Source organism: Eptesicus fuscus, chromosome 5 (assembly GCF_027574615.1).
Source record: "Eptesicus fuscus isolate TK198812 chromosome 5, DD_ASM_mEF_20220401, whole genome shotgun sequence".
NCBI lineage: Eukaryota > Metazoa > Chordata > Mammalia > Chiroptera > Vespertilionidae > Eptesicus > Eptesicus fuscus.
In genome coordinates, this window is record NC_072477.1 from 1368409 (window position 1) to 1391383 (window position 22975).

Sequence of the window (22975 nt, forward strand, 5' to 3'; positions counted from 1 at the left end):
GACTGGAATCGAACCTGGGACCCTTCAGTCCGCAGGCCGACGCTCTATCCACTGAGCCACACCGGCCAGGGCTCTTGCTTTATTCTTAAAGCAGCATCTGATGGGTGTTAACCACAGGTGCTCCAATTCACGCTTTAAGTCGCGGTATAACCCTCCACACGGGCTCAGGCCCCCCACCCTGCCAGCCCCTCTCGATGGGCATCCAGTTCTATCCACGTTGATCTGTGTGTGTTTTTCGAACTACAGGCCTCTATTGGCCGAGGCCGCCCTTTCCATAGGCGGAAGTGGGATCTGGGGTCATGGAGCGGGAATGTTTTTAACTTTAATGGATATCCTGCCAAAGTCCTTTCCGAAAAAGATGTAGCAATTCACAGTTGTGAACGCCTGTCTCCCCGCGGTCCAGCCCACAGCTCACTCTGGCGGCTGTCCCTCTTTTACGTTCTGCTGATCTGGGTGGGTTAGGGTAGTGGAAGGTAGTAGAGTCATTGTTCTTTAAATTTAATTTGCATGGTTCTGGTTTTTAGGGTTTTTTTGGTTGTTTTTTTTTTACATCTCACAGATACTTAATGGTGAGCGAGTCCTCCGATCTTTGCCTTTGGGGGTTGGTGGGGAGGCTGAACCTGCCCCCTGCGCAGAGGGCCAGGCTGGGGTCTGGAGACAGGCTTTGCACCGCCCAGCGGCCTCTCTGGGCCGCACCTCCCCGCAGGGGCAGGGCCCCCACAGCTTCAGGACTCGCCCAAGGTCAAGGCACCGCGGGTGCCGGCGGGCTGGGCCGGAGCCAGACTGCGCCTCCGGCTCGCTTTCACTCTGCACCAAGATCGCCCCGGAGATGCCTGGGGCACCTTGAGAAAGGTCGCGGTTGGGAACCAGCGGGACGGCGCGGGTGGGGGGCAGTACCTGCAGCGGGAGCCCGGCCCTGGCCGCTGTCCTCGCGGGGACTGGGGGGCGGGGAGGCGGGAGCCAGGATGCGGACAAGCCCGAGCTTCCTCAGAGCCTGGCGGCTCTCTGCCTCAGTTTCCCGCCCGGCGGCAGTGTCGGGGAGAACTCCAGGGGGTCCAAAGGTCTGAGGTTCCGGCTTCGGGGTCCCGGGCGGGCGGCGGGCCGGGTGGGCGGGATGCGCGGGGTCCGGGGAGGGAGTTCTCCGGGTGGGAGGCCTGGGGGTGGCTTGGAGCTGCGGGCGGCGGACAAAGCGGCGACACCACCCCGCGGCGCGGGCCAATGGAATGAATGGGCTATAAATAGCAGCCAATGGGCGGCCCGCGTGGCGCCCCTTAAGAGCCGCGGGAGCGCGGATCTGCCGCTGTTCGCCTGCGACGCTCCCGGAGCCGAGGAAGCACCGAGCGCCCTGCTGCCGGGTGAGTGGGCCCGAGGGCCCGGGACGGACGCGCTGGGGCGGGGCGGGGGCGCTGCGCACGGAGGGGGCGCGGGGGCCGCTGCATCCCGTGCTCCGGGCGCGGCGAAGACCCCCAGCCTGGAACCCGAGCGCCTGGGGAGGTGGGGACGCCCCCTCGCGCGCACAGCGGACCCCGCTGACCTTGGCCACATCCGGGGGCTGGGGCTGGGGACCAGGGCCCCGGGTGGCTTGCAGGTCCCTGGGAGGCTGGTGCCCCGCTCCTCTCTGATGCACCGTCTTCCGCAGCTCGCCGCCCGCCGCCGCCATGCCCTTCTCCAACAGCCACAACGCGCTGAAGCTGCGCTTCCCGGCGGAGGACGAGTACCCCGACCTCAGCGCCCACAACAACCACATGGCCAAGGTGCTGACCCCCGAGCTGTACGCCGAACTGCGCGCCAAGAGCACGCCGAGCGGCTTCACGCTGGACGACGTCATCCAGACCGGAGTGGACAACCCGGGTACGCGCCGCCCGTCCCGGGCCGGGGATCGGGGCGTCCCGGGGCCGGGTCCCCCGCCCGCCCCGCGCGCAGCTGCCGGCTGTTCGGCCGCCGGCTCGGCCGGGCAGTGACGTCACTGCCCCGTTGGGCGCCCTCCCCCAGGCCACCCCTTCATCATGACCGTGGGCTCCGTGGCGGGCGACGAGGAGTCCTACGAAGTGTTCAAGGAGCTCTTCGACCCCATCATCGAGGACCGGCACGGCGGCTACAAGCCGGGTGACGAGCACAAGACCGACCTCAACCCCAGCCACCTGCAGGTGCGGGGCGGCCGGCGGCGGGGCGGGGCGGGCGGGAGGCAGGTCCCGGCGGCGCTCACCTACGCTCGGCCCGCAGGGCGGCGACGATCTGGACCCCAACTACGTGCTGAGCTCCCGGGTGCGCACGGGCCGCAGCATCCGCGGCTTCTGCCTCCCCCCGCACTGCAGCCGCGGGGAGCGCCGCGCCATTGAGAAGCTCGCGGTGGAAGGTAGGGGTCGCCCCGGCCCCGCCGCCTGTTTACCCGCATCCGAGCCGCCCGCCGCCTGCTCTTATCTGCAGGCGCGGTCCGGTCCCGAGGGGCCCGGCGAGGGCCACCGTCTGTCTCGGGCCGCGCCCGGACCACGCAGACCGGGCTCCCATGGGGCTGGGCGCGGGCGGGGAGGGGGGGCGGGGAGGGGGCGGCCTGGGGACCGGGCAGACCGGGCTCCCACGGGGCGGGGAGGGCCCGGCCCGCAGCCTGTCCGCTGAGCCCGCCTCTGCGCAGCGCTCTCGAGCCTGGACGGCGACCTGGCGGGCAAGTACTACTCGCTCAAGAGCATGACGGACGCGGAGCAGCAGCAGCTCATCGATGACCACTTCCTCTTCGACAAGCCCGTGTCGCCGCTGCTGCTGGCCTCGGGCATGGCCCGGGACTGGCCCGACGCCCGTGGCATCTGGTGCGTGTCCCCTCCCCCCTCCCTCCCCATCCCGCGGCCCCGCCTCCCCTGCGCCGGCCCCGCCCATGCAGAGCGGGAAGGAGGGGGCACTCCTGGGGCAGGTTTGGTGCCACCGGGCCTCCAGGCAGGGCCTCCAGGCAGGTGACCTTGACCAGGCAGGTGCGGGGAGGCCTCGGTCCCTGGGGACCTTAGGGGGGTGGGGGGTGGGGGGTGGGGGGGGAGACAGACCAGGTTGGCTTCTCCCCCATCTTGGGAGCTGGAGCTCCTTGTTTTCTCTCTCTCACGTGCTTCCAGGCGCTCGGGGACTCTGCCAGGTGCCGGTGACGCAGAGGATTCCCAGTGGGCGAGGGAGGGCCTCCTGCTTGCCCGCTGTCTGTAGGCGGGGCTCCAGCCCCCAGATGCAGTGCTTTTCGGGGCGGTGGGGGTGTGTGTGTCCTGGCTGCCTTGCCTCTCACCTCTTAGATGGGGACCTGGTGTCCCCCCCAGTGCCCGCCCCCAGCACGTGACTGGCAGGATGGGGGGCAGCTTAGGGCTTTTCGATCCATTTCTGAGGTGTCCTGGCCTCCCTGCCTGCCCCTGGGTCACCTCAGGGACTTAGAAGTTCCTCAGGCCTGGGACCCCTGGAGTGTTTTCTGGATGTGCCAAGGCCTCAGTCCCGGAGGCCTGACTCTGCCCGCCCCCCCCCCCAGGCACAATGACAATAAGACCTTCCTGGTGTGGATCAACGAGGAGGACCACCTGCGGGTCATCTCCATGCAGAAGGGGGGCAACATGAAGGAGGTGTTCACCCGCTTCTGCAATGGCCTCACCCAGGTCAGGCCTGGCCCCCCAACAGGAGCTGGCATGGGGGGGGGGTTCGGTGCCAAGGAGGGGGCAGGGCCAGGCAGGGACGCAGTCGCCTCAGGCTCCTGGGTCCCAGCTGGTCCCTGTGGGGAGGGGTGTCCCCAGGCCTCACCGCCCAGGCCTTCTCCCCTCCAGATTGAAACGCTCTTCAAGTCGAAGAACTACGAGTTCATGTGGAACCCGCACCTGGGCTACATCCTCACCTGCCCTTCCAACCTGGGCACGGGGCTGCGGGCCGGCGTGCACATCAGGCTGCCCCACCTGGGCCGGCACGAGAAGTTCGCCGAGGTGCTCAAGCGGCTGCGGCTTCAGAAGCGAGGCACAGGTGCGTGGGGCAGGGTCTGCCCGCGGCTCTCCCGCTGCCCCCGGCCCCGCTGACCCGGTGGTCTCCCCAGGTGGCGTGGACACGGCCGCGGTGGGCGGGGTCTTTGACATCTCCAACGCCGACCGCCTGGGCTTCTCGGAGGTGGAGCTGGTGCAGATGGTGGTGGACGGCGTGAAGCTGCTCATTGAGATGGAGCAGCGGCTGGAGCAGGGCCAGGCCATCGATGACCTCATTCCCGCCCAGAAGTGAGGCTCCAGCACCTGCCACCGCCACCGCCCTGCCGCTTCCCAACGTATCGCCCGGGCAGAGCCCACACGCACCCTGAGCTCGCCGCCGCGGCCGAGCCCTTAGCCTCGCTGTAGACAGACTCCCGTTGCCCCAGGTAGAGTTTATTTTTGTGATGGCTAAGATGCTGCTGATGCTGAAATAAACTAGGGTTTTGGCCTGCCCTGAGCCTGCCCCCTGCTCCCTTTCTGAGACGGAACAGGAGGGCCCCCTGCTGTGCCACCTGGTCCTATTCAATGGACCCCTCTTGGCCCTCCCTGCAGGCCTGGGGTGGGCTGGGGAAGGGGAGGAGCTCCAGGGAGGAGCCCCCAAGCTGAGCATCTAAGAGCATGTGGGCTGGTCGGGGGGGAGCCTGGCACTTGGCTCAGCCCCACCTGCAGCGTGGGGGAGGTGTGGATCTGTGAGGAGGGCAGGAGTCCAGAAACTTGAAACCTTTTGTCCCTCCACCCCCCTAAATCACCCCCTCCTCCAGCCAGCCTGGCAGCTCCCCACCCCTGCCCTGCCAGATCTTCCCCCTCCGGCTGAGCTGGCCCTCCTGCCCCAGCCCCCCCTGCGGTCCTTCCAGAAGCCTGGGGCCTCACGCCTCACGGTGGGTCCCCCCCGCAGTGTCCCTGGCCAGGCTTTCTGGGCGTTTCCCGGCTGCTCTCACTGCGGCCCCACCATGAGCGAGTCAGCCAGGGCCTGGCTGTCCCTTGTCCAACTCCTCAGCCCTGAGGGCAGCCTGTGCTGCCACCTGCTGGCCAGGACTGTCTCTGTCCTGACACCCCTGCCCCCTCCGACCTGGGGTGCCCCATCCCAAACTTGGGACCCGCAGGCCTTCCCCTTCCCAGGTTCTCCTGCAACTATGTGAAGCCAGGCTCGGCCTCCGCGCTACCTCCTCCCGGCTGGCAGTCTGTCCTCTGAAGACGGCTCTCTACCTGGGACAGGGCAGCTGGTCATCCCAGACCCTGGGGCTCAGCACAGGCAGGCGTGGGGGAAGGGCAGCATGAGGTGTCCTTGGTGTGAGGGCCCACGCAGGAGCCTTTGCCAGGGCCTGTGGTCAGTACTGCGGGCTGGCCCCCCGGTGGGGGACCTCTGCACTCATCCTTCGGCCCAGGGCTGAGCGGGCAGGAGGCAGGGCACCCTTTTCCTGGCCTCAGGGTCCTCCGCCCCCGGGGCCTGGGTCCGCCGAGCCCAGAGGGAGGTGGGGGGCAGCCATGCAGGAGCAGCAGCAGGATGCCCTCCCCGCCAGGCTTGCCGAGGCTCTGCTGCGCAGTGGCAGCGCGTGGGCCGAGGGGTTCCTGGCCAGGTGTGCCTGAGCCCCGGCAAGGGGTGTGCAGCAGCACCCGAGGCAGACACATCCCTTCCGACAGGTGGCATCCCCTCAGCATGCCACCCTGAAAGGCCCAGGTGGCCGGCCGTCTCGGGCTCAGCTGCCCGCCTGGACACGACTGCCCCGGCCCCCTGATCCCTAGCCCCCTCCCCCGCGCTCCTGGTTCCTCGGGTCCTCGCTGTGCCACCTGCACTCCCTGGGACCAGGCCTCCGCTCAGCTGTCCGCGCACAGGCCCTGGGACCAGGCTCCAGAGACCTTTAAATGGCGCGTTTAATTTTCCTTGAAATTACGTCAAATGAGGGAACCTATGAACGCCCCACCCACTGCGCAGGGAACACGCTCATTTCCTCCGTCTTGGCCGGAGGACGGAAACCTCACTGCTGCACTGGGAGGTGAGCCCCAGCCCGGTTCCCGCTGCAGCCCCACTGACATCCAGCAGCACAGCTCTGGGGGGGCTGTTCCGGGGGCTCACCCCGCCCCCAACTCCTAGATGCCAGCAGTATTAACTACCCCCCTCGTGACACTGCCAAACGCCGCCTGGGGTCCGAAAGTGCCCCCGACCCTTGGAGACACCCAGCGCCTGCAGAAGGGATTGGGAGATGCAGCGTGTGGCAGGCAGAACTCGGGGCTGCCAACCACACAGGCCCGCCCGCGAGTGCCAGGCGGGCACCGCAGGGTGCAGGGCTCAGGGAGGTGCCCATGTGCTCCCAGAAGCTGGTGGGGGCAGGAAACAGCCTGTACCCGCATCCCACGCGGAACGTGGGGAACCCCGCGGAGCAGCGGTGAGTGTAGGCAGAGGTGACAGGTGACTTCCTTCAAACTTGACTTTCCAAGTTCCCCGCAGTGAACAGGTCTTACATAAGCCGAGCCAACTTCCTCAGGCGTGTTTTAACGGCTCCGATGCGTCACAGCTCGTGGGAGACGACAGGCAGGGCTTGGCTGTCACCGCCCTTGGTGCGCTCCGCCTGATCCATCGCCACCCACACGCGGGGTGGGAACGGGGGCTCAGGGAGGACGACTGGGCGGGGTCGCCAGGAGGCCACCGGGTTCCGAGGCGTGGGCTCTGTCCACTGCCCTTGGCCTTTCCAGACCCGCTAGCCCGGAGTGGGACCTGCTGCTCAGCAGGCGCTGAAGAGGCGGCCGGAGGTTCCGTTTCTGCCTTTCTGTTTGCAGCCCTGAGCTGACACCAAGGAGCGACACCCACACCTCCCGCAGCTCCCGGGCTGCACCTCGTTCTCCGTGAACTTCCTTCCCACAGGGACAGGGGGGCAAGTGCCTGGATGGCAAGCAGCCATCTTCCTGGCTGTGAGGTCCCCAGGAGCAGGGAGACTTCAGCTGCGAGAAGCGGGGCTTCTACCTGTGACCCAAGTGCTGGTTCCCCCGTCGGGCTGGCAGGGCCTGCAGGAGGCGTGCACGCCTGGGACCCCTGTCCCCCGTCCCCGTCCCCAGCCCTCTCTAGACCTGCTCCACTTGGGTTCAGAGCTCCTTGCAGCCCCCCTGAGAGCTGGGGCTTGTCAAAGTGAAGGCCTCCCTGAAATAATGAACTTCAGACCCAGGAAGGTTCCAAGTGCTCTTTCCGCCGAGCCTGTGGGGGCTGCTGGCCGCCCAACCCGAGTGGCACGTCCCCAAGGCGGGCCCAGCCACCCGGGACGAGGACGGGCCCTCGGTTGGCGGGGGAGCACCTCCAGGTGTGCGGCCTGGTACACGCGTGATGGCCGGCACCACTCCCGACTTGGCGATGGGGACTGCACTGGGGCCGGGGCCCCGCTCCGCCCTTCACGAACCCACCCTGGCACGCCGGGGCCCGACTAGGTGCTCGGTCTGCCCAGGTCCCGCAGGCCTTGGAGGTGCGTCTTTGCAGGAATTTAGCTGGAACCCCCATGCCTCTGAGCACGTAGGGGGGCAGCCGTAAGACCCAAAACTGCTGGCGGCACCAACACCTCCAGACCCGTTTCCTTTGCTGTTTCGGTCTAACCTGGGGCTCCCTCTGCATCTCTCAGCTTTCCGCACTCAGCCCTGCCCCCCCGGGAGGACCTCAGCCCTCCCCGTCAGTCGCTGGGCGTTCGCTGTTGCACTCCGGCGGCCCGGTTTCACTGTGGCCGTGGGGCAGGCTTTGGGCCTTTCCCCGTGCATCCCACCCGCCCCACCTGGCCTGCTCCCAGGACTGGACAGACATGGTCGTTGTGGAAACATGCCCAGCTCTTCCTGAAAGACAACTTAGCAAAAACACGAAACTTCTGTTACGTTTTCACTACAATGAGACCAGTTTTGTCAATGCTTTTGACACAAACTGCTCGGCGCATCGAGTCGACTTCAGATGCATCTCCCTCAGGAAACTGACGGGAGCTGCACAGCCGTCCACACGTCACTCCACTGTGCTTGCAGGCCGCCTCCCCCTCCTTTCTCCCCGGAGGCCAGGTGAGGGCCCAGGCGCTGACGGCTTCCCTCTGCGCTCCTGGCCTCCAGGGCAGTCCAGACCCAGGGGCTCGGCTCCATTTATGACTGACAAGACAGCACAACGCGCCTGCGCGGACACCAGGACTGCCACTGCCCAGACAGCAGCAGCCCTGGGACCAGCCCAGCGCACGTGGGCGGAGCGAGGGGGGGGGGGGGGCGGGGGGACGGACCAGCTGAGCTGGGGCTGCACGTGGGAAGCCCCGGAGCAGCAGGTGAGCGGAGCTGGCGCCGAGGAGCGAGCCTGGGACTGAATGCGCAGAGGAACCTGCCGGCCAGCAAGCGCCCGGCGCCCGGAGTGCCAGGCGTTCGGGGCTGGCGGCGGCCCGCAGCACCTGCTGCCGGGCGGGTGAACGGATGCACATGCTACTTCCCAGCTTATTTCCATGCAGAACATGACTGCTTTGCGATGTATCACCCCCTCCCACGCCTGCCGGCACTCCCTCCCGAGGCAGCGGGAGCCGGTGCAGACCTGGCTCTGGAAGGAGCCGGCATGCCAGGTGCCCCGTGCCTGGGTGCTTCCTCGGGTCCCCGGGACCTGGCTTCCCACCCAGGGCAGGGCGGGGGTCTGTTCTGGAGGCCTGTCAGTCACCCCAAAGGAAGTCCCCTTCACAGGAGAGGTGCACTGACTGAGACCCCGCCTACTGCAAGGGCGAGACCGAGCCTGTCCACGCCACTGCCCTGCGCCACCTCGCCCGCCGGCCTGGCTTCGCTCAGCCCCGAGCCGGCACTCCTCAGGCAGCACTGGCGGTCCTGGGTTCAAGACCGTGTCTCTCTCCCTCTCCTGTGAGAAAGAACTTCTGGAAGGCCCAGGCTTACCTGGCTTGTCTTAGGATCCCCAGAGCTCAGCACAGGGCCCTCCGGAGCCCCAGCCACCCTCGCCTGCCCCCAACATGCATGTCGATGAGCGTCCACAGGGACAAGGGCGGACAGGCCTCAGGATGCTCCCCGAAACCCCTGCAAAGAACTCGGGCGGTTTAACTTGGAGAAGCAAAATCCAGGGAGGGAACACGACGTTGCTCTTCAAACACCTGAGCCCTGACTAGAACGCCCCCCGAGCAGGGACGCCTGCAGGGTGGTCAGAGCTGCCGCACCAGGAAAAGGAAGGAGCAGCCAGAACCCCCCCCTCACCCCCCAAGCTCCCCGGGTGCGACTGAGACTCGCCTCCTGCTGGAGGGATGAGTCTAGAATGTTGGCTTAAAATAACGCAGGGGTGGGGTGAGTGGGTGGGAGGAAGCGAGAGCAGGAAATACAAAAGGCACAGGCGGGGGGCAGAGCCAGGCTGTCAGCTGCCTCTTTTCTCGGGAACGCGCCCCCCCGCCCCTCCCCGGGCCCCGTCACCACCCAGGGGTGAGAAGTCCTTCACCGCAGCGAGGACTGAGGAGCTGGGAAGATGCGCGAACCTCAGGGCTTGCAACCCATCGGCGCCAAACACACAGACGGCAGAACCAGAGTCAACAAAGCAAGGAACCACAGCCGAGGGGACGGGGTGCGCATGCGGCCGTGGGGGGCACGGCTGTCCCCGCCCCAGGGCCCCAAGGACCAGCTTCCCTGTGTCCTCAAACCAGGACTCCTGCCCAGCAGGCCTCCGGGGAACGGTGCCCGGATGTGGCCCCGCGGCGAGGCCCACGGTTAACACCATGACTCTGCCCTCCTGACACCACCGGCTCTCACGCTGCTGCCACGCCCCAGGGTGCTAGTCTGTCATCTGAGGCAGGGCCCCCTCCCGTCCTCGGTTCGTCCGTCCACACTTGCCCGGAGGACTTGCACGGCCTGCCCCCGGCTGAGCCGCGTGATGCGATGCGCAGGCAGCGGGGAAGAGCAGCACGCTGGCTCCTGCCTGTCGGGGTGCCCGTCGGGGGTGCCTGTCCGGGTGCCCGTCGGGGGTGCCTGTCCGGGTGCCTGTCGGGGTGCCTGTCGGGGTGCCGGCTGAGGCAGGAGAGGCGCAGGGGGCCCGGAGACCAGCGACTGCAGACCAGTTCCGACTGCACTAGAGCTGCCGTGCGCCCCAGGCACCCCGCCTGAGCTTTACTGCTCGGACACTTATCTGTACCATGTGCCAGGGGTGCAGGGACTCAGAATACGGGGGGAAGACGAAGACCCTTGCCCCATGGGCCGCCGTTCTAACGGGTGTGGCCGTCAGCGCCGGGGTGGCAGCCGGTGAGCTCGGGCGACGCTGGTCCCCTGGGAGCGCTGGAAGGCGGGGGCCGCACAGGCGTCAGGCTCCACTCGAGGAACCAGGGGCGTTTCCTCCCCACCGCGGGGGAGCGGAGTCCCCCTGGAGCCTCTGGCCGGCTCAGCTGGGAGCGGAGCAGGGCCTGCCTTGTGCTCCTGTGCCCGGGGGAGCGGCTGTTCTCACCAACACGGGCCAGGCGCCCTGCCCCGCACCCGCCAACAGCCGAGGGGACATGTTACTTTTAGGGAAACCCGAGGTCGCCACGCTGGGGTCTGGAAACCAGGGCATACGCCCAGCCACGGCCTGCCGTCTGGGTGAAGTGAGCCAGCCTGCGCCGCCTGCGTGGCGGGAGGTCCTGCTGCGGTGGGCACTGGCTAGCAGGCACTGTCCCCTCCGCTGCCCAGAGCCCCCAGCAAGCTGCTCCTCCTCCGAGTCTGGCCCAAACACGAAGGGCCTCGGCCCAGCTGCCCCCTCCCTGGCCCCGTCTTTGCGCCTGGTCTCCCTGACGGCTCCTCCTCCTGCATCTCCCGGGCCTGGGGACACAGCACCGGCCCTGCGAGCTGAGGGCCGCAGTGCTGCTGAGACCGCACTCCGCGGAGGTCACGTGGGCGGGGGCTGTCCCTCGAAGGGACGCACCAAAGGCCGCCGGACACAGCTGCTGCTAGGCTGCCAGGGTGCCCCCAGGCACTGCCAGGGCACCTGTGAGCCGAGCCCTGCACGTCCCACCCCGCCTTTCAAGAGCAGCCACCACCCGCCCTTGAAAGACCTCATGGCAAATTACCAATCAGCCCCCCAACCCAAATGAAGTCCCCAAAAAGCAAAGTTCCAAGCTCTCGGACCCAGGCCCCCCTCACCCCTGAGGTCTGTGCTGGCCCAGGACACTGCCACACAGACTGGCCTCTGCGCCGACCCGCTGAGCGGCCAGGAGCGGGGTCCACAGCGGCAGCCCCCCTTTCCTGCCCGGCTCCCCAGGCTTCCGGAGAACCTGCTGGGCGCCAGGCCCGGCTCCTCGTTCTCTGCACGCGCCTCAGGTGCAGCACGAAGGCCCCCGAGCGGGGCGCCGCTGAGCCGCGGTCTGGTCCCGGCCCGCCGGATCCCGACCAGGAAAGCCGGCACGTCCGGAATAGTCACCTTCCTTCCTGGACCAGGACGCCGCCCTGCTTGTCGGGCATCACACCAGCAGCACCGGGTCCCAGGGAGTGGAGGAGGGAAACACGGGCCTTGTCTTTGCTGCTTAAACGATGTTCAAGCACTCCAGAACATTCCTTTACAACCCGTGTCTGCAGAAGGAAAATGCCGTCTCCTGAGAACACAGACTTTAAAGGGAGGGCCTGGCCCCCCGCGAGGGGTGGTCTTCATGGTTAACCTCAGTAAAGGGACACGGACGCTGCCACTAAAATCAAGTCACCGTCCACGAGGAACAGCCTTTGCATGTGACCACCTCGGACGCCTGCCCCTGTGGTGGCCACGGGCTCACCCCACTTCTCACTGACCAGTGCGCCAGGTGCAGGGGCGAGGACGAATGAGCAGCCGCCAACGACTCGGCTTCTTTCTGCACCAAGAGCGGCCCCTTCACCAGGGCACGTGGGGCGCGTCTGGCTGAGGCTTCACGCACAGCACGGCCCTCGTCCCGCAGGGTGGAAGCCAGGAAGCCCCCGGGCAGCGGGCTGGAGACCGAAGAACAGGCGCAGGCCCCGGCCCCTCGAGCTCCACACTCCACCCTGCAGGCCGCACGGGAGCCCGCAGCTGGCAGAGTGACGGCCCCAGAAGAGGGAGGCGGGGACTACTGACTCCCAGCGAAGGCCTGGAAGGTTCCAGTGAGGTGACTGTGACACGCTCCACCCTGCCCCCCTCCTCCCAGCTCCGGTGGCCCCAACTCCGTGCCTGTTCCCTGCAGGCTGAGCCTCCTCTCCCAGTCTCTCCGTGGGGTACCCCACCCCACTTCAGCAGCAAAGACAAGGCCCCACCCAGGGCGCAGGGCGCACCCTCTCTCCTCCTCCAGGGCGCCACCCACCTGCTGAGGCGGCCCAGGCTCTCCAGGCTCCGCAGAGTCCAAGCCCGTGCCGCTGCCCGCTGCCCCCCCCCCAGGGCGGAGCGCCTCTTTCTGCGGCTCCTGCCAGAAACGGGGCGGCCGCCTTTGGCTGCTTCTCCCGCACCCGCATCCACCCCAGAGCAAACGCATTTGACTCTTGTTTCAAAACATCCAGAAGAGCCACATCTCACCCGGCAGCATCTCTCGCCTCATCCCCGCCAACGCCCCCCACTGTCCCTGGCCGCTCCTTGCTGCCAGCGCCGCGCCCTGAAGCCCCGAGGCTGCACCCCTCCGGGAGCCCGGCGGCTCCCATGTCAGAGTAAGACATGTATTCGCAATGACCTTCCAGGCCCAGCGGGAGCCGCCGCGTCTCCCTTCCCTCTGCTCCAGCACAGCGCGCTCTGGCCGCAGGCTCTGCGGGTGCCTCCCCTGAAGCCGGCCCTGCTCAAGCACTGAACCCCACCCACCCAAAGCCCCCCGGAGCCAGCGCCCACTGGAACCAGGACCCCGGAGGCCTTGCCCAGCGCCCCTTCACAGCGCTGACACAGCTCTGCACCAGGCGCCGTCCTTTCCTGTGGACCGCCAGGCTGTAGGGCACACCGTGGAGACTCGGGTCTGTCTGCTCACCATTGTCCCTCACACACTGAACGGTGTCCTGCTAGGGCAGACGTGTCTGTGACCAACAAACCCAGCACCGGTACCGCACACCCACCGATGTGACAGCAAAGGGCCGACTGGCTGCGAGTCAGCACCTCACAGGACCAGGGAGGGCCGGGAAAAGGCTGCCGGTCGAATTCATGGAACGAACCATGAAAAACGAGAGGAAAGTGACATACTTCGCAGAGGACACCCGGAACCGTCAGACCTCACAGGAGTGCTGGCCCCTGAGGCGGGGCCGGGGCGGTCACCGGAGGGCCGTCTTCTCCCTTCACCGCCTTCAGGATCCCTCTGAGGACAAAGGCCTCCCACACTTCCCAACTGCTTTTGTTCAACTTGCCGGTGAAGGCAAAAACAGACTTAGTCACTGCCTTACACCGAGTCTGAAATACAGTAGGAGGAGACAATGCGAGGTTTTACTGAGAAAAAGTGAATTTTTAATTATCTGTGAATCTACTTAGAAAAACACAAAGCAAAGTTCACAACTATAAATTTAAACCTTTTGCACTAAAAAACACACAAACAACAAACACAAAACCACAGGCATGAACTGTAAACCTGTACTAATTACCAACTAGTCTTAAGGTTAATTCTTAGTAGCTCAGTACTTTCCCTCCTTGGCAAGTGTAACAGTTGTAGCACCAATGACCGCCCAGAGCTGCTGGAGCGGGCGGCCAGGCAGGCGATGCTTCCGCAGGCACCAGCCCGCACGCGCGGCCCGCGCGCACCCCCACCGGAGGCACGTGGAGATGGAGGTCACACGCTGACCTCCAGGGCAATGGAAATAAGACAGAGGGCACACGTGTCACACAGCTTTAATGTAGTGCATTCGTAGAAAAGAGGCCAGCGCTCGCTCCCAGGCGTGCTCTCGTCCTTACAGTTGGACACCATGATTGAGGAGATGCAGACGTTATTGCCTAATGGTACTCTATACATCGCCACCAGCGCCCAGGAACCCAGCCGCTGCTTCACTGCACCAGCGTCCCAGGCTACAGCTTTAGCTCGTTGGCGATCTTGGAAGCAATGTTTTTGAAAGCGATGGACGTCCCCGATATCCGCTTGAACCGCACCCCGTTCAGAGACAGTCTTGGCAGCTTGCACACCTCCATCTCCCACTGCACGAGGCTCTCCGCGTGCCCGTCGCCGTGGACACAGAAGAGCAGGAAGCGCTCCCTCTGCTCGTAGTCGCAGTTGTTGGCGTCCAGCACTTTGCGGATCTCCCGCATCATGTCGCTGGGGTCCATGGAACTAGTGGTTTTCATGCTCCAGGTGAAGCGCAGGGAGCGAGGTTTTGCTTCTTTGTTTTCATCCTTTTGCTCAGCAGATACGTTGCGACTGAAACGCACAGCGGGAGGTTTATTTTTATTTGCAGGGGACAGCGGCCCTCTCTATTCTAGCTAGTGCACGACCAGCTCTCCAGCACAGCGGGGAGCCGGCCCCGCTTTCCTGCACAGGCTCACACATGGTTATCTGTTTCTTTTCTAGAAATATTCATCTATTTGCTTCCCCCTAAAATCACAGGTCACACATGCAGAAAATCTACCTGGCTGTAAAACCTTCACCAGCCATGTACTTACTAAGAAAATTAAGTCATGTACTTACTAGAATTAAGAAAATAGTTAAATCAGGCAAAGCAGAAAGAGAGAGAGAGCTGCCCACGTGCCCAAGAGCCCCGCTCTGTCCCAGGCCGAGCGCAGGCAGAAAGGAGCCCCCCGCCCCTCACAGGGGCCCTGCTCGGCTCCCGTGACGCTCCTGCTCACTCACACAGCCCCCTGGCACTGTGACGGGATAACGGGCGACTCAGCAGTTCAACCTGCTTTCCCTGCCACCAGCCCCACAGGCTGAGCACAGAGCTGTGTGGGAGCGGAGGGGGGGGGGAGGGTGCACTCTCTCAATCCCCTCCACCCACCTCCATATTTTTTCTTCTACTTTAATTCAAACATCTAGTTTCAGTTAAAAAATAATTCTTACATGACATTATCTTGCTAGTGCAATAAAAAAAAAGTGTTAAGGCTTATTTGTTGCCGAGCAAAAGTGACTTGTTTGAATGCAAACTATGGACTCTCAGTTCAGTAGAAGTCCCCGCATCCATAGATGTCACAGTGGGGCCCAGGCCTCCTACTACCTTACTGTTAATCATTACGGACACAACTGCCATCCAGTCTCCTTTGTGCCACCTGAAGGCCTCGTTAGGACGGTGAACCCTAACACTTGCGCACTGAACACACGCAGTGTAAGTGTTAAGTACACTCAGTCTACGGCAGTCCTTCACCAGGCTGAGGCGGCCACAGGGTTTACTGTGCACACAGTTCCCCGCTGCTGACCTGCTGGCAGAACATTCCGTTGGATTCACACCCACCCAAACTGACGGGAGGCCTCCGCTGCCCCAATCTGTGTCGGCACTGACCAGGCTGTAAAAGGAGCAGCAGCTCTCGGACGCAGGTGGGGAAGGGGAGGAAGACTGCCCCGAGGAGCAGCGGTCCCAGCGGAAAGGCACGGCAGTGACCAGAGGGTCCCAGAGCCAGGCGGGCCCACCTCCTGGGAAGGGCCCGGGGAGGGGGATCCACCCCTGGAGGGGTTCTGGGGAGAACGCTGAGAGCCCCGGGTCCCACACCACCACTTATGTGCGAGCAGAGGGAGTGGCAGCAGAGGCCCAGGGCGGACGTGAGCAAGTGTGCCAACGGGTGGGCTGGGCACAGTGTACCCACTTTGTTGTCACACACCAGGAGGCAGGTCCTGTGACTTCCTTCCTATCATGGCGGGAACAAGCTGAGGACAGCTAGAGCCTGCCCCGGGCTAGAGCGGGCAGGCCAGGCACACTGCTGCCCGGCTCTCACCCCAGCGGAGGCAGGCTGCCGAGGCTATACAGGGCCTCGCGTGGACATGGGGCCAGGCAATGGGGCCACTGCAGGTTTTCATTCAGAAAAGCCACATGACAGGGCTGTACTTTGGAAAGACCAGGAAGAGCGTCAATGGGTGGTCAATCAGGGCCTGAAGCAGCACGTGGCCACCACCATAAAGGGCACAGGGAGGGACCAACGACAGAGACCGAGTCCTGAGCCTCGCTGGTGACTCCTTCACCCCCAAATCTGAGCAATGACAGCTATACCAAATTTTAAAGCAAAACACTCGCCCGGCTGGCGTGGCTCTGTGGTTAAAGGTTGATCTATGAGCCAGGAGGTCACGGTTCAATTCCTGGTCAGGGCACATGCTCAGAATGCAGGCCTGATCCCCAGTATGAGGTGTGCAGGAGGCAGCCAACTGGTGATTCTCTCATCATTGATGTTTCTACCTCTCCCTTCTGCTCTGAAATCAATAAAAATACATTATAAAATAAAATAAAAACAAAACACTTGAAAACATAATCACTCTTCTAAAAACTTAATTTGCCCTAGCTGGTTTAGCTCAGTGGATAGAGTGTCAGCCTATGGACTGAAGGGTCCTGGGTTTGATTCCAGTCAAGGGCACATGCCTGGGTTGTGGGCTTGATTCCTGGTAGAAGGCGTGCAGGAGGCAGCCGGTCTATGATTCTCTCTCATCATTGATGTTTCTCTCTCCCCCCCCTTCCTTCCTCTCTGAAATCAATAAAAATATATTAAAAAGCCTAATGTGAAATTTCTACTCAAATTTCATTTTTGAGACTAGATCTATGCTAGGAGTCATCGCTCCCCCCCAAACTCAGACCTAAGTTCCTGTTGTTAGGGCCCAAGCCGCGGCACCCTGGCGCCCTCCTGTGGTCCTGGGGTGTAGCGCAGCTCTGGCCCAGGCCACCGCCAGGGGGCAGCAGTGGCACTGCCTCTTCCCAACCACAGAACCCAGACCCACCAAAGCAACACACAGGACAGCAGGAAGAGCATCACCGTTGCCACAGTTTTAACATAAAATATATTTAAAAAGTCATTTCCCTCACCTGGAGCCCTCATATCTCCCGTTCCTCTCATATTCGGTCGGAAGCCTGAACGCACAGAACGCAGAAGCAGAGAAGTGGGAGAGAGAAAAGAGGTCTTACACACAGCACATGACGCCCGGGCAAACCAAGACACCCAAGTCACCGTGAGCTTAGGCCCCTCTCATGGTGACGCCGCACCCTCCTCCTCTCCAGGTGTCCTGCCCAGCCCTGGCGGCAGAGCCTTGGACTGGAGGCACGCTGGCCTTTAACCCACTCCCCAAAGTGTGACGCTCTCCATGAAAGGGAACTGGGTTTATCAGTTGAATTCTACATTCAAGTAGAAAACTGTCTTTCCAAGAAAAATCTGGAAACTAGGAAGATCAACTCAAAGCCACCACCAAGTGGCATTTCCCTCAGGAAGAAGGTGGTCGTCCCAGTTTTTGGTAAAGACTCACGTTAACCAAGCCCCTCGGGGCGCACCGGTTTCACTGAGTAAGAAGCAGGAGGCAGCCTTCCCGGGAGGGAGCCGAGAGGCACAGGCGCAGGGAGGCCTCCAGGCAGACTTCCTGCCTCAGGTGTGTGCACTGCAAGGAGTGAGCCACATTTTTGGTCTCGACTGTCAGCATCAAAAAACAGTCATCTCGCCCTAGCGGGTTTGGCTCAGTAGACAGAGCGTCAGCCCTCGGACTGAGGGTCCTGGGTTTGATTCTGATCGAGGGCACGTACCTCGATCCTCGGCACTGGTTGGGTTATTCGCAGGAGGCAACCAACTGACGTGTCTCTCTCACAATTGATGTTTCTCTCTCCCCCTTCCTCTCTCTCTAATATTAATAAACACCCTCCAGTGAGGATTAAAAAAAAAAAGTCTTCTGGTAGGAACAGCATTCATTACAGTGCTTTAATTAAAAACAAGACATGCTTGCATGGAGGGCGTGGCTCAGTGGTTGAGCATTGACCTATGAACCAGGAGGTCACAGTTGGATTCCCGGTCAAGGCAGATGCCCGGGTTGCAGCTCAATCCCGTGTGGGGCATGGAGGAGGCAGCTAATCAATGATTCTCTCTCATTATTGATGTTTCTCTCTCTCTCTCTCTTCCTCTTTGAAATCAATAAAAATATTTAAAAAAAACCAAGATACGCTTTCTTCAGTGGTTGGTGGAAAGCGGCTTTTAATAAAATACTATTTACTCTTCAACTCTGAAAATATTACAACATTTCTGCTATGCAGCACCCCAAACCTAATAGGCTATAAAGTGTGAGTCTTATACTTGTCTCTAGTTTCAGAATATGAGCTCATTTCCCTCTCACTTCAGAGCCTTTTGCTAATCCAATCCGCTATGCAATAAAAAATGATGACACACGAAATTACAACTTACCTCTGCCCGCTTGAGGCGGCCCATGAAATGTACACTAATGTTACTGCACATCTCATTCCTCAAACAGAAGCATGCTGAGTGTTATTAGTATGAAGACACAATTATTCGGATGCTAAATAATTCTACCGAAGAAAGAAAATGCACAGAGCATGCGTAGGCCTCTTGTTATGTGGGTGCCACAGTCCCTTTAAAAATGCCTGAAAGAGTTAATCTATTTCTTCCCACAGTTTCCTTTCAAGGAAATAAGTATTTAGTTCTCAGCAGAAAGTTTAGTTAAAAAAATAAAACAAAAAACAAACAGGGCTAAAAAGCCAAACCTGATGTTAATTGCAGGAACCATTTTGGGGTGAGGATTGAAAAAAAAAGTACATATATATAAATCCTACCTTTTGATAAACCTGAATGACATGTTTCTAAAAGAAATTAAGCCAAAAAAAAAAATTAACAAAAATGACTTGTACAAATGAAATATAAATTCAGTCAATTATAAAGAGAAAGAAACAACAAATAAAACAGGGCTCCTTTCTGTCCAATGAACAATGAAACAGTGATATGTGTTGAAAAAGTGAAGTTATTACAGATAATTGAGGATGTGATCTTTTAATTATAAACATTTAAAAATCTGTACTTGTAAGCAAAAACTCAGCAGTGACACTGACATTAGTTGTAATGAATTTGCTTAAGGCTCTTCACATGGCTCTATGTTAAGACAATAAAGTCAACATCTTGTTTGAAATAAATGACTTAAGTCATTTGCAATAAACTAGTAAGAAAACATTTTTCAATTTTCTTCAGAATATCTTATAAACAAAAATTTCACGTTATTACACAGAAACATGAAAAATTTCATTATAAAATGTTTGACCATTAAGAGAATCATTGCTTACTTCAGGAAGGTAGTTTAAACATTAACAGCAGTTATAAATTACTTTTTAAGAAGAAGTAACTTATGAGGATTTAAAATGAAGCAGGCTTTTCAGTTTCAGATGTTGAAATGAAAGTGCATGGCAGTGTGACAGTGGGAGTCATTTTCATGTTTTAGTAATAAACTCAACGCGCTCCATTTAAAAGAAGCGCCTTTGCTTGTAGAATATTTGAGGCAGATGCTTAGGCTGTAAGAGCAGAATCTGACCGAAGAAACGGAAACTGCCGGCCAGGCTGTCTGGCCGTGCTATCAGCCTTCCCGGCAAGAGTGGCCTGGGCTTGTCAAACGACTTCCGAAGCCCAGGCTTGTGACAGCACAGGAGGCATGTCTGTTTGCCACTGGACTGCATGAATGAATCCCTGTGTTTTGTTTTGTTTTGTTTTCCTAACCTGGGGTAATTTTGGCAGTGCTTGAGATATTGACCCATTTAAAAGTATCTAACTACTGCAGGTACTACCACCAAGCATTTCATAATCAGATCAAAAGTGGTACACAGCAAGTAGAGAAGATCATGCATTGAAAAGATTTTGTAAATAATTAAGCACTACATAAAGGCAGTATTACTCAACAGTTTGTTTGAGCTGAAAACTGATTAAAAGGTCTTGAAAGTGTATTTTCATTCCTGAGTCTTCCACTCAAGGAAAGTCAGGATTATTGGTCAAGGACCTAGGACTGCTTTTGCGCACAGGGCCTCAGAGGTGGCAGGGCCCACAGCTCACCCAAACTACAGGCACTGGGGCAGAGCTGGGCGCAGAGCGTAGGTTTCCTGGTGCCTGCTCTCTGCCCACCGCACCAGGGCAGGTCTCCTGTGCAGACTCTAAGTGCCAACCCGAGCCTGTCAGGCACCTGACCTGCAATGCTGCAGCTGTTAGGGGAGGACCGGACGCTGAGTAGACTACAGCAGAAGGACCGACTGTCTTTACGAATAAACTGACTACATCTGACGGAGCACCAAGGAGACTCCAGACCTCAGCCTGCAAACTTGCAAACAGAAGACGATGACCTTTCTGGAAAATGTGGGGGTGGAACTATAAAACAAGATGACTCCCTAGAATTTTTAAACAAGAAACCTCAACCTCCAAGCTCGATTCAGATGCATGAAACAACTTAGCTAGAAAATGAGGGAAAGGCCTCCTGCCCACAACAGCCCTCTCACAGTGCCCCTCGCGGAGCTCAGCGCAGCGGCTTCAGGCCTTTTCGGGAGGCAGCGACGGGCTCAGGACTTCTCGGCTGTGGGATCGTAACCATGTGCCCCATCTCTCTCACCCACACCTCCAGTTTCTTCTACACAATTGAGTGATAGCTACTTCACAGGGCAGACGGTGGAGACTGGTGTGTGTGTGTGTGTGTGTGTGTTTATATGTAAAGTGGGTATAGCTACACCTGAAATTCTACAGACATCTACTTATCTTAGTGCACAGCAAGCAGTCCAAAATGACTCTTTTTATCAATGATAGCATATGTATTAAGATGATTTTTATTTTTTAAAGTATTTTTTTATTGATTTCAGAGAGGAAGGAAGAGGGAGATAAAAACATTAATGATGACAGAGAATCATCAATTTGCTGCCTCCTGCACCCCCGCCACTGGGATGGAGCCCGCCACCCCACAGAGCCATGCCAGCCGGGCTTAAGATGATTTTTTTAAAAAAGCACAAAGGAGACAATTAAATAAATTCAAGGATTTTAATGATGGGCCCACAACAGACCAAAGTGTAGGGCCACTACCCTGACCGCTATGACTAGTGCTTAGCCAGACCCGACTGCTGCACCTCCATTCTGCGCTCAAAGGGCGCAGCCCCAGGTGACAGTAGCAGCAGGGCCGGGGGGAAACAGCCAAGTGAATGACACCGGCTCCATCTCCTACCGCCCGCCTTCCCGAGGCAGATTCCATCCCAGCCCCGTCCCCGAGGAGGGAGCGGGCACAGGGAGGCCTGGGGTGACACTGGAAGGAAGGAGTGCATTATTCTGGGGGGTCAAAAAACTGGCCCTGGATTGGACTTCAATCCTGGCAAGACCCTTTAGACCTTCTGCTCTCTGCCCGGCCTGGAGCACGGCGTCTCAGCAAAGGGGCCGGAAGAGAGTGAGAGGCAGGCGGGAACCTGACTGCTCTGACCCGAGTCAGTGCTCCTGCTGTCGGAGGCCCTCCCTCTCTGGTGCTCAGTAACTAACAGATCATCTGGGGAAACAGTTTAAAGTGACTCGTCTAACTTTTAGATGACTGCTCTAAAATAAAACTTTGGAGGAACCAAGGAGACTTAAAAAGTGGTCTTTAGCTTACAGTTAAACACAAAGGCCCCATGAAACTGAGCAGCAAGGGAATGGGCCAGAGGGAGAGAGGCTCGGGGGAGGCGCCGATTCTGGACCTGAGAAGATGCACTGCTGTGCTGAGCAGTCAGACCAGCAGGAGGGTCTGAAGCAGGTAAACCTGCAGGACACCCGGACACACGAGTGCACAGCGAGGCGGGCTCAGTGTCCCGGGCATCCGGGACATGCAGGGCTCTCAGGCGTCCTGGGTGAGGTCCTGGCTAAAGGTGCCTTTGCCTTTTGGTTGCGATACAAAGTAGCAGCCAATGAGTCTAGGCATCTGCAACCTCTACAGCTAGATTATGGAAATAAGTTAAAATACCTCAAAGGATCCACAGACATGCCCCAGGCCCGGAATGACAGCCTACTGAACACACGAAGAATTTTACACACGACCAGGTACTAGTTTCTCTCTGAGCACAAACCAGAGGTGTTACCCGCACAGCTCCACCATCTCAGGAAGTGACCTTGCTCTCACTCTCACTCACTGAGACCGACAGAGAACACAACTGCAAGGCTCGGACTCTCAGACACTCCGTGCTCCTCGGTGACAACCAGGTGAAAGGAGAGAGGATGTGTCCTTGGTGACCGCGCGGAGTGCCAGCCCTGCCCACCCGGGTCTGGGGTTCTGCTCCACCGAAGTGACCATCTACGCAGACACATGTGTCATGCAGCCGGGCCGGTTGGTTGAGCGCTGACCTATGAACCAGGAGGTCAGTTTGATCCCCAGGTTGCGGGCTCGATCCCATGTGGGGTGTGCAGGAACAGGCGATCGATGATTCTCCCTCATCACTGATGTTTCTCTCTCTCTCCCTCTCCCTCACTCTCTCTGAAATCAATAAAAACGTATTTTTAAAAAAAGTGTGATGCAAGAACAGTAAGGAGCCACGACCTCCCAAGTGCTGGGAACGTTTCCTGGGATTCGCCTCTAAAATCTTTCCAAGTCTCGTTAAAGAAAGAAGCCAGAAAAACATGAGCTGAAGACAAATGACCAGCAGCCAGGCTGGCTTTGCACACACAGAAGACACGTCTCCTTTTGCTGCAAACACCCAGCTCCACCTGGCACTTACCTCCTTGTGAGTTTTGAGGTTAATTTACTGAAAAGGTTCGCGGAGCCTCGGCTTCGAGCCTGTGACAGCGGCGCGGCTTCGTGGGACAGGCTGGGCGAGGCAGGTGGGCCGTTGTAGGTGGCAGTCCGCCGCGCGCGGGGCTGGCCGTGGAAGGTGCTGCGACTGGCAGTCCCCCTGGGGAAGCGGACTCGATCCGGGGTGGCCGCGCTGCTGATGCTGTGCGTGGATGCCCCTGGGGTTCTCTGGTCAGGAACAGTGCTAGAAATCAGGAAACACAGTCCTTACATTGTTGTTCACCAAATCCTGTCTTTTTGCAAACACGGCACACAACAATTGACAGTCACAATAGACCTTTTCCCTAAAGTGGAGAAAGTCAGTTTTAATAAAACAAGACCCAAGGGGTGTTCACAGGACTTAGCAGCAGAAGGAAGTTAACTGGGAAAGGGGGCCGAGGAGACATATGCACTGGAACAAAGCCTGTGGCGTTGAAGGAAACAGCAGGTGTATTTCCAGGACAAAAT

The 22975-nt window shown here is 59.8% G+C and overlaps 2 protein-coding genes across 8 annotated transcripts in view; one reads left to right on the forward strand and one right to left on the reverse strand.

Moving 5' to 3' along the window:
• Positions 1 to 1287: 1287 nt before the first annotated feature.
• On the forward strand, positions 1288 to 4425 carry CKB (creatine kinase B). Its single transcript, XM_008158817.3, has 8 exons — positions 1288 to 1355; positions 1640 to 1851; positions 1993 to 2147; positions 2224 to 2356; positions 2633 to 2804; positions 3494 to 3617; positions 3783 to 3972; positions 4043 to 4425. Exons 2-8 carry the CDS (start codon positions 1659 to 1661, stop codon positions 4219 to 4221), a joined length of 1146 nt encoding a protein of 381 aa, XP_008157039.1. The 5' UTR covers positions 1288 to 1355; positions 1640 to 1658; the 3' UTR covers positions 4222 to 4425.
• A 9263-nt stretch (positions 4426 to 13688) lies between these two features.
• MARK3 (microtubule affinity regulating kinase 3) overlaps positions 13689 to 22975 on the reverse strand; it is a 91941-nt gene continuing 82654 nt past the window's right edge. For 4 of the 7 annotated variants that reach the window (XM_028135621.2, XM_028135614.2, XM_054715713.1 and 1 more), the window contains 4 exons: positions 22455 to 22712; positions 18540 to 18566; positions 16800 to 16844; positions 13689 to 14224 (listed from right to left, as the gene is read on the reverse strand). In XM_028135621.2, coding sequence (XP_027991422.1) covers positions 13879 to 14224; positions 16800 to 16844; positions 18540 to 18566; positions 22455 to 22712 — 676 coding nt within the window. In that variant the 3' untranslated portion in view covers positions 13689 to 13878. The remainder of the gene's footprint in view (positions 14225 to 16799; positions 16845 to 18539; positions 18567 to 22454; positions 22713 to 22975) is intronic. The other 3 variants (XM_008158818.3, XM_028135615.2, XM_028135619.2) reach the window with 3 other exon arrangements.

Excerpts from the sequence above, each read along its gene's own strand:
- CKB (XM_008158817.3), top strand. The coding sequence starts at position 1,659 with ATGCCCTTCTCCAACAGCCACAACGCGCTGAAGCTGCGCTTCCCGGCG. Across the intron at positions 2,148-2,223 it reads TCAACCCCAGCCACCTGCAG|GGCGGCGACGATCTGGACCC; the intron begins GTGCGGGGCGGC and ends CTCGGCCCGCAG. Across the intron at positions 3,618-3,782 it reads TCTGCAATGGCCTCACCCAG|ATTGAAACGCTCTTCAAGTC; the intron begins GTCAGGCCTGGC and ends TCTCCCCTCCAG.